This window comes from Parus major, chromosome 8, assembly GCF_001522545.3.
Source record: "Parus major isolate Abel chromosome 8, Parus_major1.1, whole genome shotgun sequence".
Lineage (NCBI taxonomy): Eukaryota > Metazoa > Chordata > Aves > Passeriformes > Paridae > Parus > Parus major.
The window spans coordinates 306,940-321,298 of record NC_031777.1 but is presented as its reverse complement, the minus strand read 5'-3'; the positions used below and the strand labels follow the sequence as shown (position 1 = coordinate 321,298).

At 52.7% G+C, this 14,359-nt stretch overlaps 1 protein-coding gene across 10 annotated transcripts in view; it reads left to right on the top strand.

The window, feature by feature from the left end:
• PACS2 (phosphofurin acidic cluster sorting protein 2) overlaps nt 1–12,582 on the top strand; it is a 75,662-nt gene extending 63,080 nt beyond the window's left edge. For all 10 annotated transcript variants that reach the window (XM_015636612.2, XM_015636606.2, XM_015636605.2 and 7 more), the window contains 5 exons: nt 203–245; nt 1,362–1,497; nt 4,614–4,840; nt 6,888–7,001; nt 7,926–12,582. In XM_015636612.2, coding sequence (XP_015492098.1) covers nt 203–245; nt 1,362–1,497; nt 4,614–4,840; nt 6,888–7,001; nt 7,926–8,044 — 639 coding nt within the window. In that variant the 3' untranslated portion in view covers nt 8,045–12,582. The remainder of the gene's footprint in view (nt 1–202; nt 246–1,361; nt 1,498–4,613; nt 4,841–6,887; nt 7,002–7,925) is intronic.
• Nucleotides 12,583–14,359: the final 1,777 nt, after the last annotated feature.

The window sequence follows — 14,359 nt, the reverse complement described above, 5'->3', positions numbered from 1 at the left end:
GTCAGGAAAGGGCTGTGAGCTGGCACCGCTTGGCTGGGCACTGCCAGCACCTGCCTGGCTCTTGGAGGGCTCCTTAACTACTCTGACTGCAGGGACAGTGCCAAGGAGAGTGCAGAGATGAGCTTAATGCTGGGGTTTGGGTTCCTGAAGTTCAGGGTGCTCTTGTTTGTCTGACAGAGCTCTTCTGTTTTGCCCCCTTTAGGTGGTGAAAGTTGGAATAGTGGAACAATCTTCTGCAACATCGGGTAAGGAACATCTCGTGTGTGCTTTCTGTGTCCTGACTTCCCAGACTTGTCCATTGCTGCTGCCTTGGGGCACTCTGAGGTGGAATTGGATTTTATTAGCTCCCAGAGGTTTGTCTGCAGAAAGGGAGCCCTCTCTCTTGGGAGAGGCCCTTTCTTCTTGTTACTTCACGTGGAGCTTCAGGCCAGGTGAAATTCCCACATCCAGGGAAGCTCCACTCTCACTTTTGTGCAAACACTGTTTTTCTAATGTTGTCAGTGGGGTGGGTTCACTGTTGTTTGAGGTTCCTGCTTCAGCCTGAAGAGGCAGTTCCTCAGAAGTTCATGCCTGTCTCCCTACAGCAGGCTCAACTGCTCAGTGAAATTGATCTCAGTGCCTGGGAACTTCAGGGGGACAAAATTTAAGCACATTTATTTTTTATTGGGGGAGTGCAAAGCTGATATACTTTGGATATCAGGATACTGTCTGCTTATATACACAGACATGAGGTGGTGCTAATTTGTCAGTGTGAACTTATTGTTTTTTCCCTCCTTCATATGCACAGGAATATTGCTTTCCTTGTGTTGGGATTGTTTCTTGTGTTGCTTCACTGGCAAACCCAGACCCCTGTGTGGGTTACACACAAGTTTGTGCATGGAGGGGTCCCTTCTGTGGGTCACAGTGCTCCCACCATCCTAAAGGGCCAACATGAAGGGGATGAAAGCTTGGTTGTGGAGGGTGGAGGCAGATGGAATGGGGAGATCCCTGTGGTCACCCAGCACTGCATTCCAGGAGTGGTGCTGCCCTGCAGTGGTTGCAGGGGGAGATTCCCTGTAGGAGATGAATGGGCTGGGCTGTGGCTGTGCAGGAGCCTCAAAATCAGCTGGGAGCAAACCCTGGGAGAGCAGATGCTGAATGAGGAACCCTGGGGAGTTTCAGTGTCTGTGCCTGCCTTGTGCCAGACATGCAAGGTCCCTCGGAAGTGTGGAGCCAGTCAGAGCTGATGGGCCTGCTGACCTCTGGATTGAATCTGAGCAAAACCTGTGCAGCAGGAGCATGGACAAGGAGATTGAGCTTTATCCCAGTGTTCTGTGCTGTGAGACAAACCCAGACAAACAGTTTGACTTCCTTTTTTTAAGGTGACTCTGATGACGCAGCTCCCTCAAGCTCGGTTGTCCTTTCTTCCACCCCGCCTTCCGTGTCTCCTGCTGTGAAAGAAGCCTCCCCCACACCCCCTTCCTCACCATCTGTTACAGGCAGCTTCTCCTCCCCAAGGTAAACCATGTTTTGTCTCCTTTCAGCTCTGTTGGCTGGCTTCTCTGGCATACACGTGGCAGAGAACTCCTCCAGAGGAAAACCTGTAGCTCTTCCTTCATCCCCTGCAAACATTTGGAGTTGTCACCTTTCCCCTTCACCTCTTTTGCCTCTGGAGTGACTGTGTCCTTTCTGGGGCTGACAAGGAGCTGAGGAGGGCAGGGGGGGATTTTGCCCTTGGGAGGAAGGCTGCATGTCTCAAGGGCAGGATTCTCTTGGGAAGATATGTATTCAAAATGTCTGACTCTTGGTACATGTGGGTGCCAGGCTGATCCCTCATGGTTCTTATGTCTGCAATGGCCAAGTGAGTGGAAGGCCAGAGGGACTTTTGAAGGAGCTGATGACTTTCTCTGTGAGGGTAGTGCTGGCAGTTGTAAGGTGGAGCTGCAGCTCCCATTTTGTGTGTGTGCCTGAAAGAAAATCTGAACAGCAAGGGGACTGCACCTACACATAATACTAAGCCCTGGTTTATCTTAAATTATTAGGGGTGAAGGCAGGAAACCCTTAGAAAGCTGCCAGTAGGACTTATCCTGGCCAGGACTCTTCATTTTGTTGCTGCACAAAATGTTGGTGTAGCTCTCTAACACTCTGTGTGCAGTTCTAGTACTCAGAGGTTCCCCTCTGAAGTTCCCCTTGATTTTGTTAACTCCCCTGAACCTCTGAGGGAGCATAGCAGCAGTCTTGTGGGAAGGGGAAATAGAAGCATTTGGGCTCTGCAGTTTAGGAGAGGAGAGAAAAGCAATTAACCACTCAAGTTTTGCAAAGCCAGGGGGTTTGGGGTTTGTAGGGGGTGGCAGAGCCCTGGGACAGGTGCCCAGGGAGGTTGTGGGGTCTCCCTCTCTGGAGACATCCCAAACCCACCTGGATGCACCCCTGCTCCAGGTGAGCCTGCCTTGGCAGGGGGTTGGACTGGATCATCTCTAGAGGTCTCTTCCAACCCCAGCAGTTCTGGGGCTCTCTGAAGGCTGAGGCACAAGAGCTGGGGGCACGTGGTGACGCTGCAGGAGCTCAGTTAAAGGGAGACAGGAAGGGCCCACGTCTGCCTCTGCTGCTTCAAAGAGGGCTCAGACAAATTCAGGGACAGCAGATCCATTAATGGGTACTAGAGGATGTTTCAGGGATGTCTAAGCATGTCTCTAGATGTCTCTAGCATCCTAATCCTGTGATAGCCAGGCTGTGCAAGTGCCAGGGCATGCCCTGAGCCTGGGCTCATGTGCTCTCCCTAAGTAGCATCCCCTGCTGTCCCTGTTGGAGACAGAATGGGGACCTTGCATCCCACCCCAGAGTGCCCTGCAGCCACCTTTAACCTCTGACTTCTTAAACTGGCTTAAGAATTCCCTTCTGAAGAGGAAGTGGAGCTGTGAAGGTCCCAGTTCAGGTGCCCAGCACTGGAAGGTGTTAGTGCCCGGTTCCCCAGGCCCCTCGGGGGTGTCCCTGTGGTCTGATGGCAGGAGAGCCCCGTGTGCCCCAGCAGCAGCTGGCTGGCAGTGCAGGGGCCTGGGGGCTGTGCAGGCTCCAGGGAGCACAGCTGAATCCTTGTGTGTGAGCTTTGTGTGGGCTTTCCAAAGGTGGAAGTGCTTTGGGATCTGGTGCCCCAGGAGCGTAGGGCATTGAAGCTGTGAGCCTTGGATGTGATGAATCTGAAGCTGACATCCCAGCTCTAGGAATCTGATACTTCTTGGTTTTGTACTGTGTGGTAAAATCATCAAGAAATGAGGAAGTGTAGGTTCAACGTTGTTCCATCTCCTCTGATGCATAAGTGACAGCACAGGGGGTGGAGGGTGACCCAAACTGAGTGATTAAGCCATGTGTTTAACTGGGAATGGAACATAAAATCTTGCCCGGGCCTAGTGAATATTAGGATGCTTTGTCTTTATGACTGAGTTGAGAAATGAGATGCAAAGGAGCCTTAAAACACAAAGCAGTATCTCCAAAGCATCATCTTTAAAGAATCTCACTTCTGAATATTGCCCTGAGAGCAAAAAGCCTGGTTTAAGTCATCAAAGATGAACTCTGCTTTGCAGTCTGACTTTTAGCTGAATAAATGGTAAAGGGAATGATTTGCTGAGAGGACTGTGAGGATGGGACATCCTTGTTTTACCTTGAGTTTCTTATTAGGCAGGTGGTGCAGAGGGATGCATGTTTCAGTCAAGATCACAGATTTATCTTCCTTAACAACTGCCATTTCTCAAACTGGGGACACAGACTGGTAGATAAATTTAGGTTTTTGTCTAGTACTTGTGTATTATTCAACACTGATTGTCACTGTGTAGGAAGAAGATTAGGCTGTCACTTGTAGGTCTGCTGAATGATGAAGCCCTGCTCCCCTCAGGGTTAGCAGTGAGAGGCAGGGGCAGGAAGGGGCTGGAGATTTCCAGGCTGCTCATCTTACCTTTGCTGGCTCAAGAAAGGGCTGGCAGCATGTTTTGGTGATGCACAGGAGTTTTCAACAGCAGAGCATATCCTGAAATCTGCTGCTGTTTAGCAAGTGTCACAGGGCTGGCAGAACATGCTTTTTCCAGCAGTGGAATTCCCCAGCAAGTGGCAAGGCTTGGGGGTAGGCAATTGCAAAAAGCAAGTCAGGGAGATGGGAGCTGAGTGCCTGATGTTCAGGGACCTGCCAAGTTTTCGTTCACCCCAGCTGAGTTGGTTTTGGCAGTGCTGTGCCTGGATAGAGTCACTCATCAGTGCTCAGGAAGCAGCAGCAGGTGCTTACAGCCTCTTTCCCCAGTCAAGGATGAAGTAATCTGGGCCACCTCAGGAGCTGCCTTTGCTGCTGTGTCACAGAGCTCGGCATCATCCGAGGGAAGCGCTTGTGCGCTCCCTTTCCCACTGCTCGCCCTCGGGACTGCAGCAGGTCAGCTTGTCTGCTCACTGAGGTCCTGTGCAATGGGACCCCGGCTTCATCTCCCAGGGGGGACTTCTTGGCCTTCTCTGATTGCTGAGTCTCACTCTGAAATGTCACTGCCTGATTCCCCAGAGAGCCAGCTGTTTGTGCTCTGGCCAGGAATGGCAGCCTCTCTGACAAAACCCCGCAGGGAGGCATACAGAAATTACCACCTCCTCTTGTTTCCCAGCCAGGGCCTCGGTGCTGAGCTGATGGGCCTGCAGGTGGATTACTGGATTGCAGCTCCACCCGTGGACAGGAAGAGAGACCCGGAGAAGAAGGACCCCTCCACTACCAAAAACACACTGAAATGCACTTTCCGGTCCCTCCAGGTCAGCAGGCTGCCTGCCAGCGGCGAGATCGCCACCACGCCAACCATGTCCATGACTGTTGTGACAAAAGAAAAGAACAAAAAAGGTAAGGTGTCCTTCTGTCCCTGTCCTGCTGCTCCACAGCTGCCTGACTTTCAGTGCTGGATTACAGCACCTCAGTCCTATTTTTATCCCCCAAATCCTAATCGGTTGATGAGAAGTGACTGTGTAAAGCCATAGGGTTTGAAAGGGTGGTTCTGGTTCCTCTGTGTGAGGTAAAGATGTGGGATGTGTTCACCCTGATGGCTGAGCAGCTAAGATGGGATAGCCCAAAAGAACAAGGGACAGAGTAAGGTCATGCAGAAGGCCATGCCTGGACAGATTCCCTGTGTTCCTTGGGAGCCTGCTGGTGCTGTTTTGGGATATGGGATTAGACAAGAAGCAGCTTGTGCCCCAGCCACCAGTGAGGGTAGATGAGCCCCTCCTTCCTGGCAGTGTGCTGGAGACTTGGGATAGCTGCACTTTCTGGGATGGTATCCCCATCCTATATGAGCCTTTAGCTTAAAAGAGCCACAGAGAATAAAAAAGGCATGTAAGGGAAAACAAAAACCCAGCAAGTATCCCAGATCCCCGTGAGGTGACAAAACAGGAATAGCCCCTGAACTGGAGTCTGGGGCCTCCCACTCTCCTCCTGCACCCACCCCCACACAAGAGCCAGTGGGGTGATTCAGAACCTGGAGCAAAGTCCTGGGAGGAGCAGCTGAGGGAACTGGGGGTGTTCAGCCCAAAGAGGAGGCTCAGGGTGTCCTTATCACTCTCTACCACTACCTGAGACTGGAGAAGGTGGGAGTCAGTCTCCCAGGTAATGAGGGATGGGGCATGAGGAAGTAGCCTCAAGGTTTTCCACGGAGACTTAGATTAGCTGTTAGGAAAAAATTTCTTCACCAGAAGGGTTGTGAAACCATAAAACAGGCTGCCCAGGGCAGTGGCAAAGCCACCATCCCTACATGCTTGGAGGTATTTAAAGGATGTATAGATGTGGCACTTAGGGATGGTTTAGTGCCAGTTGGCAGTTAGATTAGCAGTTCAATTCAATCACCCTGGAGATGTTCTCCAACCTCGGCAGTTCCATGATTTTATAATTCTTATGCTTTTGTACAGAATGCTTTGTGGGTCAGAAAGAAGTAGAAGATAAATACGCTCCTGCTCTTAAACTCATGGCTTTATTTTCTCAAAACAAACTAACAAAATGGCATTTTGAATGTTGTCAGAGATTTTGTATTTGCTCCTGGCCTCGGTAATGTGAAAAGTAGTTTAGAAATTGAGAACAGCTCTGCAACAAATTATTTTCAAGGAAGCAGCAAGGCAGTTCTGCATTTTCATTTTGGCTGCCAGTAGCTGTCCTTCACAGCATCCTCTCCCTGTGGGCCTGGGAGTCGCTCCTGGTGGGCTCTGAGAGAAGGCTGGAAGAGGCTCCTGGACTGCAGGACACGGGTGCAGGACCCTGCAGCCAGGCCAGCACAGCTGTGGCCCTGCTGCTGCTGGAGCTGCCTCCCCTGGTGACACCCTTTCCAAGTGTCATGCTGCTGGGAGAGGCAGTCCTGAGGCACTCCAAACTTCCCTGGGAGTGGCCCAGCCTGCAGTAGAGGTGCTCAACACCACCAGCTCTTGTGAAACCATTTGTACATCTTTGCTCGGGCGTTTGGACGGTTCTTGAGGAACTGGATCCTTTTTTAGTTCTCTTCATGCCTTTCCTACCCACCAGCTGCCCCCATTTTGTAACCCCTGCTGTTCTCCAGGTGTCTGTGCAGCCCAGGCTGCATTGGGCCACAGGCAGTGCAGCAGGCCTGGCACTGCAGATGCAGATGTTTTCCCTGGATGGTGTCCCAACAGAGCAGGAGTTACCTGAAGGTGCCCTTTGGGGTCAGGGTTATGGGCTGGGAAGGCTTCACATAGAGACATTTAGGGTTCATTAAGGTGTTCATTTGCATCAGTGATGGTGCTCAGCACTGACAGACTCCTGCCAAAAAGGAAGGATCTGAGGAGTAAGAATTTTCAGACATGAATGTTTAAATGCAAAAGCTCAAACAAGAATCAGTGCAGCTCCTGTGAGTGGCATAGATTCACCTTGTGCTGGTTTGCTTTTCTTCCAGTGATGTTTTTGCCCAAGAAAACAAAGGACAAGGAGGTTGAGTCTAAGAGCCAGTGTATTGAAGGAATCAGCAGGTTGATTTGCACAGCAAAACATCAGCAGAACATGCTGCGTGGTGAGTGCAGTGCTTGCATCCCTTTGGGTGTTGGGGCAAGGCTCAGGTGCTGAGATTGTCCTCCAGGCAAAGGGCTGAGCTGGTGTCCTGCCCTGTGCCCTGGAGCCAGCGTGATGGGGATGTTCCTGTGGGGTGGGCTCGGAGCAAAGCATGGTCTGGGATGGGGGAAAATCCTCCTTTAGCTAGCTCTGAGTCAATTCTCCAGATGAGGACAAAGGTTGGACAGGGCTCCTTTCCCCTCTCTGTCACCCCCTGTTTCTCTTGCACCTCTGGCTGGTGGCAGGTGGTGACATCGTGGCTGCTCCTCTGGGCAGGACACTGGCAGGACACGCTCACGCCACAGCAGGAGCCATAGATGCATCTTGGAGACAGACCTGGAGTGTCTGTCAGTGGAGCTGGGCACACAGTGGCAAAAACACCCTTGTAGCCTGTTCAGTTAGTAATCCCCAACAGAGGGACCTGCTTGGGCCACCTCCTTAAGGCTGGCCCGGTCCCTGTGAGACTGGCAGGCAGCAGGGGTGCTCACAGGACACGTGTCACCTCTTGGGGTGGCATGGATGTCCTGGTGAGAGTGCCACTGAGGAGACACTGATGTCCATCTCTGCAAGACTGCATTTACCCAAAAAAGAAAGTGAAGTGTGCTTAGGAAAGCCGAGAAGCCGGATCAGGTGGCGCTGAAATCAGCAGAGTGGGGAGCTCCGGTGTCAGTGAGCGATGCTGGAACAACAATCCGAGCTGTTCTCCCTAAACCTGGTGTGCTCCTGAGCCTTTCTCCCCGTGTGTGCAGCTGGGTGGGGCAGAGCAGCTGAGTGTGGCCAGGCCTCCCTCTGCTGACTGCAGGGGCGATTCTGGCAGAGCTGCCTCGGGCTGGCCACTTCCCCTCAGCATTTCCTGACTCTCCTCTCTTTTTCCCCTCGCCTGCAGTCCTGATCGATGGGGTGGAGTGGAACGACGTCAAGTTCTTTCAGCTGGCAGCACAGTGGTCCTCTCACGTCAAGCACTTTCCCATCTGCATATTTGGACACTCCAAATCCAACTTCTAGCTGTGCTCGGTGCAGGGACCTTCTGCCCATCCCGAGGACTGCACACCAGGAGCCAGGAACTGCGTGCCAACTCTGACTCGTGTCGCTCTGCCCTCTCCTGCAGAATTAATTACAGATGTGCTTGGATTACTTTTGAATTACTTTTTTCTATTAACTCTTAAGTTTACTACAAAGGAAGGAAACCCCTTTAAGCAAAGGCAAAAAAAAAAAAAAAAAGAAAAAAAGCAAAAACAAAACAACAAACCAGTCTTAAATATGGATGTGCTGACAACGTGAAGTCGTGGGGGAGTTGGCAGGAGCAGGCAACCTGCCCAAGAACACCTACCACTTACGAGCAGATAGCTGAGTAACTGCACTGCTTATTAACCTGAGACCTCATTGGTGTGAGTGGGCTGGGGGAGCCGTGGATCAGCTCGAACACATTTTGCAGAAGATCACGCGTGTTCCGGTGCGTTTGGCCTCCACTCTGTATTTCTAGGAGAAAAGGATGGCCAGTCTTTCTTCCTGCTGCCAAAGGACGAGAGATCAGCGAGTCTGGAGGGAGTTAAGCTGTCTGGAGTGGAAAACAAGCCACTTGCAGAGTTAGGGAGGTCTGGAGAGGAGATCCCCTTTGGAGCACTGAGCCTGCCACGGGGACAGGCAGTGTTCGTGCTGAAGCGATGCCTGAGGAGGGCTGGGCAGGAGCAGGAATTAGGGAAACACTGAGTGTAAGGAAACTCCCGTGTCCCAGGTCTTTGACAATGACCAAAATGAGCCAGTCTCTGTGTTCCCCAGCTGGCTGTGCTGCTGAGGGGCACCACGTCAGTGGGGTCGCTGCTATTTACATACTCACACCGATTATTTACCTGTCAATAAAACCTCGTCCAGCCTCGAAAGGGAAAGGATTTTTTTTAACAGCTGCAGATTTTTTTTAATGCTTTCTAAAAAAATAAAAATAAAATAAAAACAAAAAATAACAGGAAAGATATTAATTTGCCAAAAAGCACCCCACAAACCCAGGAAGATGAGCCGTTGTCTGTGGAGTGATGCATCACTGTAGTGGCTGGACTGGGAGCCAGGCAGGCACTCTGTGTGTGCAGCTGCCTGCCTGTCCCTGTGTCACACTGCACACCTGAGGTGGCACAGGCTGCTCTCTCAGCTGCTGGGTGGGATAAAGGGAGCAGGGTGTTGCTGCCATCTGGAAGAACAGACATCTCTGGCGTTTCAGGGTAAGGGACTGAAATTTCTCATGGGCCCGTTTGGGTCCCCCCCTTGCGGGCAGGCCAGGCTCTGTGAGCATTTCCAGAAGGCACTTTCTGAGGGCAGTGATGCTTTTAAACTTAATTCTTTATTTTTTTTTTCCTTTTTTTCTTTATTTTTTTTCCTTTTTTTAACCTGATCCCTTACCCTTGGGTTTTTCAAGGCTTGGGGAACCCGCTCTGCGCTGCACGGCAGGTCCTGCTCTGCGTGGGGACACCGGGTTCTGTTGGGCAGGTACTGGTGGTGTGCTCTGCTAGCAGGGAGGTTCTGAGGTGAGAGCTGCATCTCGTGCTTGTCACAGCTTGGGCTGCTCCACCAGCTGCTGTCTTCAAACCCTTTCCCAGCACAAGGGCAGCCTCCATGGGTCTGGCTATTCCCAGGACTGTCCCCAGCCTGGTGGCACGCTGCTGGCCAGGACACATTGTCTGGCTGCCATACTTTGTTCTTCCTGCCTGCCATGTGCTGGCCCCTGGCTGTGGCAGAAGCTGGGTGTAGTGGGGATGTTGTCGTGTCCCTCACTGACGTTTTTGGGTGACCTGAGCTGCTGCTCTGGGGCTGTAGAGCGTTGCCTAGCAGCAGCAGCGTGGGAGAGGGTGTGTAAGCACATCACATCTTTATCGAGGCTGTTGCATCAAAGAAAAAGCTTTGTAAAGGAGATTAGTCAGTGTGTGACTTCTCCCTGGGATCTCACACTGCTGTGACAAGGGTGACTGGGCTGGGTTCCAGCTGTGGGCAGCCTGGGCAGCTCTGGTGGTGCTGCTGCAGAGGTGGGGTGGACTGACCGACTGCAATAACTTTGTTTACTGGGGGGTGAGGGGAGAACCATCACTGTGCTCCTCTTTGTATTTCAACCTACTGTAAAGAAAAACCTGGTAGCTAGGACAGGGTCTCCAGAGTCCTGCCTATCAAATGTGTGTTGCCCTGCTGTACTCTGTGCGTGTGTGTGTGTGTGTATGTGTGAGAGAAACACTTCTGCTTGTTGCATTTCATGTTGGTTTGTGTTTTGTTCTAACTTTGTACAAGCGAATTCGTCGGGAGACTCTCTGTACACCCGAGGGCTTGATTTCTCCCCTGTGGAAAGATGATGTTGCTCTGAAACGCGTCTTCCGTGCAAGAAAACATCCTGACTTCTCAGCCTTGTTATCCCAGAGGGAGTCCAGCACCCAGCTGTGTGCCCAGGGGTGGCTGAGGTGTTTCCTGCTCCTGGAGGCAAGGGCTGGCATGCAAATTTGGTGGCACAGCTCCGATCAGGTTGTTGTGCCACTGTTGTTTCTCCTGTGGAGCCACTTTGTGCGGCTGTTTCTCTCCCTGTCTGCGGTAGAAACAGGTTGCTGTCTCTAAGAAAAACAAGTGTCAAAGCACATGGCTCAGACTGTTTTAAAGAAGGAGCTTTAGACCTGGTCCTGTGAATGAGTGACTGATCTCAGGCCTCCCAACTTCCCCAGCAGTTTCTGGGGGGGCCTTGGCAGGAGTGAGCCCCACTGAGGGAGCAAGGAAGAGTTTTTGGAGCAGCAGTGGGCCCGTGCCTGCAGAGCTGTGCCAGCCTGTGGGGCTGGGTGGTCATGGCCACGTCAGTGAGTGCAGAAGGATGGCTCAGGGCACAGACAGCACCGCTCTGTGTTCAGCTCTGGAGAGTTTGGGCAGGGAAGGTACATCTCAGATGAAGAAACTCAGGGGAGCTATCTCCCCTGTAAGCTGGGCTTGCTTTGGAGCTCTGTGGTCTGACAACAAAGGCAGGGCTGGGGTGGGCAGCACCTGAGTGGATCTCTGGCCAAGAGGTGCTTTGAAGGTGGTGTCCCTGGTGTGTCCCTTTGTGTCCCAGAGCTCAGCCCAGCCCTCTCAGGGCCAGTGTCTCCTGTCCCTCTGGCTGTGGCTTCTCAGAGCACTGGTTTCTTGGCCCGGCCTGGCGCGGGGTGAGCTCTGGGGAGCGGGCTGGCTCCGCGCTGAGCTGCACCACGCTGACCTAGTTAGCAGCTCCAGAGAGCAGATGAAAGGTGGAAGGCTTTTGTGGCATCGTGTTGCACCTTGAGTGCTTCCTGCTCCTCTGGCTTGAGTTTCCTGGAGACAAAGACCTCAGCCCTGCCAGCGCTCAGCCAGGGCTGGCTCTGCCGTGGCACTGGTGGCGTTGGGGACATCTCGTGTGGCTGTTTGAGCTCAGAGCTGCAGTTCCCATCCGGTTCAGCTGTCACTGTTTACGTGGCAGCGGTGACTGCAGAGTCCTCCTGAATTACACATGAGTTTGGGGAGAGCCGTGGTCTCTTTGGCTGTGTTTTGCTGCTTTAATTAGAACACAAGATAAAGCTTGTGGCTTTTTCCTGCAGAGAGGGCAGGGGTAGGTGGCTGGGAGGTTCCTGGGGCTGAGGAGATGTTCCTGTTTGCTTTCCATCATCACACTCAGCCAGGAACCACACTGCCCTGTGCTTAACCTGTGATTGCAACAAAGGCCCCGTCATGTTTCTCACCAGCAGCGTGTGCTGGTGGGAGCACTGGAGAGCCAGGGCAGAGGATGCTGCGCCCGGCATCTCCAAGGTTAAGAGGGAAATCAAGAGGCAGCAGAACCAGTGGTCTTTTCCTGCTGCTTGGTGTGCTAAGGGATTGGGAAACTGAGATTAGGACAGTCCTGCCATGCTTGGGGCCCTGGAGCTTTCTTGGAGTTAGGTTGGATGCAGTGTCTGTCCCCTTCATCTGGGAGTTCTTGATCTCAGCAGGCATTTGAGTAGTGGCATTTTAATGTGACACTCCCTCTGGGCTTAACCTGGCAGGAGAAGGCCAGAAATGAGCAGCAGCATCTCCTGGAGGTTTCCTGGAGCCTCCTCGATGGTGTTCTCATGGGAGATGTTCCTGGCAGGGCTGGCTCCTGCAGGAAGGATCGCTCTGGTGCTTTGGGACAGACTGGGGCAGAAGGGGATGTGCCAACTTGTGAAGCAGCAGGTCGCTGGTTTCCTTCAGGAGGAGCACTGCTCTGGGGCCACATCCAGCCAGCTGCAGCTTGGAGTCTTGGCTGGAGGGCGGTCAGAGCATCACCTGCAGACGTGCCCCAGCCGTGGGGAAGCGCCTGAATCCTGACAATGCCACCAGGCTTGTCCGGACCGCGGCGTGTGGGGGGACGTTACTGCTTTGTAGAATCCCGAGCTGTCCATCTGTTTCATTGTTGTATTGTTTGGGTTCTAGGGTTGTTTTTTATGAAGACAGATTAAATGTAAATAGCCTTTTTTTTGGAACAAACCGCAACGTGCTCGACCTCGTCAACTATTTTATGGTACTAATGCAACACTAATAAAACTGGACATGAAAGCACACACCCGTCCCCTGAGTCGTCTCTCAGCAGGGGCTGCTCTGCCGTGCCTAGGGCAGTTGTTTGAGGGAGGAAACAGCAGCGTGGCTTTCTGCTGGGGGTGGTTCTCTTGTGTTATTTATCCAGCTGCCACTTCCAGGGAAGAGCTGGTGCATTGGCACGTCCTTCCTCAGCACCGAGCCCTCCTGTAGTTTTTGCAGCCCTGCTGTTCTCCTGGCTGCCTCCTTTCCCAGAAGGATCTGCTCACCTCCTGCTGCTCTCCTGGATATGACAGCCCTCTCCAGCACTCAGTCCTCACCTCTGCACAGCAAGAAAGGACCAGGCTGGTGCCTGTTTCGATCTAGGGGCTGTGTGGGATGGACACGGTAGTGTTGGGGACCAAGGGGGACATTTCAGGGGGGAAGACTGAGGCTGTGTGTGCTCCTGGGAACACTGTGGGACAAGGATGTGTGGGATTCCAAGCACCTGGCCTTGGTGCTGGGGGGTCAGAAGGTAGAGAGATAAAGGAGAGAGGAGAGCTAAGCTGTTGTTTTGAGGGAGGAAAGTGAAGAAATATTGAGAAATTAGGATTCGGGATGTTGGAGGCAGGAATGGAAATGCTTGTGCTGTCCTGACCCAAGGTGAGGGGTGACAGCTGGTGGAGCAGAGAGCTGGGGTGAAGGGAGCCCCTCAGCACAGGCCAGGCTGCTCTCAAAGGACACAGGTCTCAGTGGATATCTCAGATGCTCTGCATGGCCCAGCCAGCTCCAAGCCCTTTGCTGGAAGAGGGGACACATAACCCACATATGATGGCACAGAGCAGGCATTGGATCATTCCAGGCAGGAGGAATGAGGGTAGCCCAGGAGAAAGCAAACTCTGGAGTGCAGGAACAGTACCTAAAGCCATGATGAGAGTCTGGCTGGTGCTGAAATGGGGAGGGAACCATGGGAGAGCTGAGGGAGACAAACACGTGAAGGCTGTGTGCTGGCTGTGTATTTTCTGCACAGGTTCAGCTGTAAACTTGCACTGATGGCCTGGCTGTATGAAAGGGGCACATCCTGAGCATCACCTTTTAGAGCCCATGGAGGAATTTGTCTCAGCACGTGAATGAAGGTGTGAGTGGAGGGGACTGGCGTGGTGGGAAGGCTCCTGTGATGCTGGGGGAAGCAGAGGACCAGCCCCACATCAGCAGGGAGAACAGCAAGCCACGTGCCCTTGGCACACTCTGCTGTTGCCTGGAAGAGAGGAGAAGGAAATGAGGGCTGGATGGAGCAAGAACAACTTTGGGTTGGAGCGTACCAGGTTGTGTGCAATGGGCCTGGAGAGCCTCCCTCATCCACATGCACTGGACAGAGGAATTTCTGCCAGGCAGCCTAGGACTGGGCTCTCAAAGCTCTGGCATCTTTCTTTTGCAGGTCTGGGCTTTTCTCAGACCTTGTGCACCCTCACTGCCACGGGAGAGGTGTCAAACACAAGTGATGCCCCGCCAGGATGCACCAAAAGCCCTCTGGGAGTGGGGTTTGGTGGTGGGAGATGGGGCATTGCAAGAGCCGAGTCCGGCAGCTCCAGCTCACCCCCTCCCTCTGCACAACACCCAGGCCCTGACCACAGCTGGTGCTTAACCTGGAAGAGGAACAGCAGGGAAGACCCGACACGTTTCTGTTGCTATCGTTTAAAACACAATTTAGCATCTGGAAATAGCGGCCGACGCCGTGTGAGCGTCTGCTTCTCCGTGTGCAACTACCGAATGCGCTGGGATGCGATTTGTAAATATTTGTTCTGGATAATTTTTCTGTGTCCT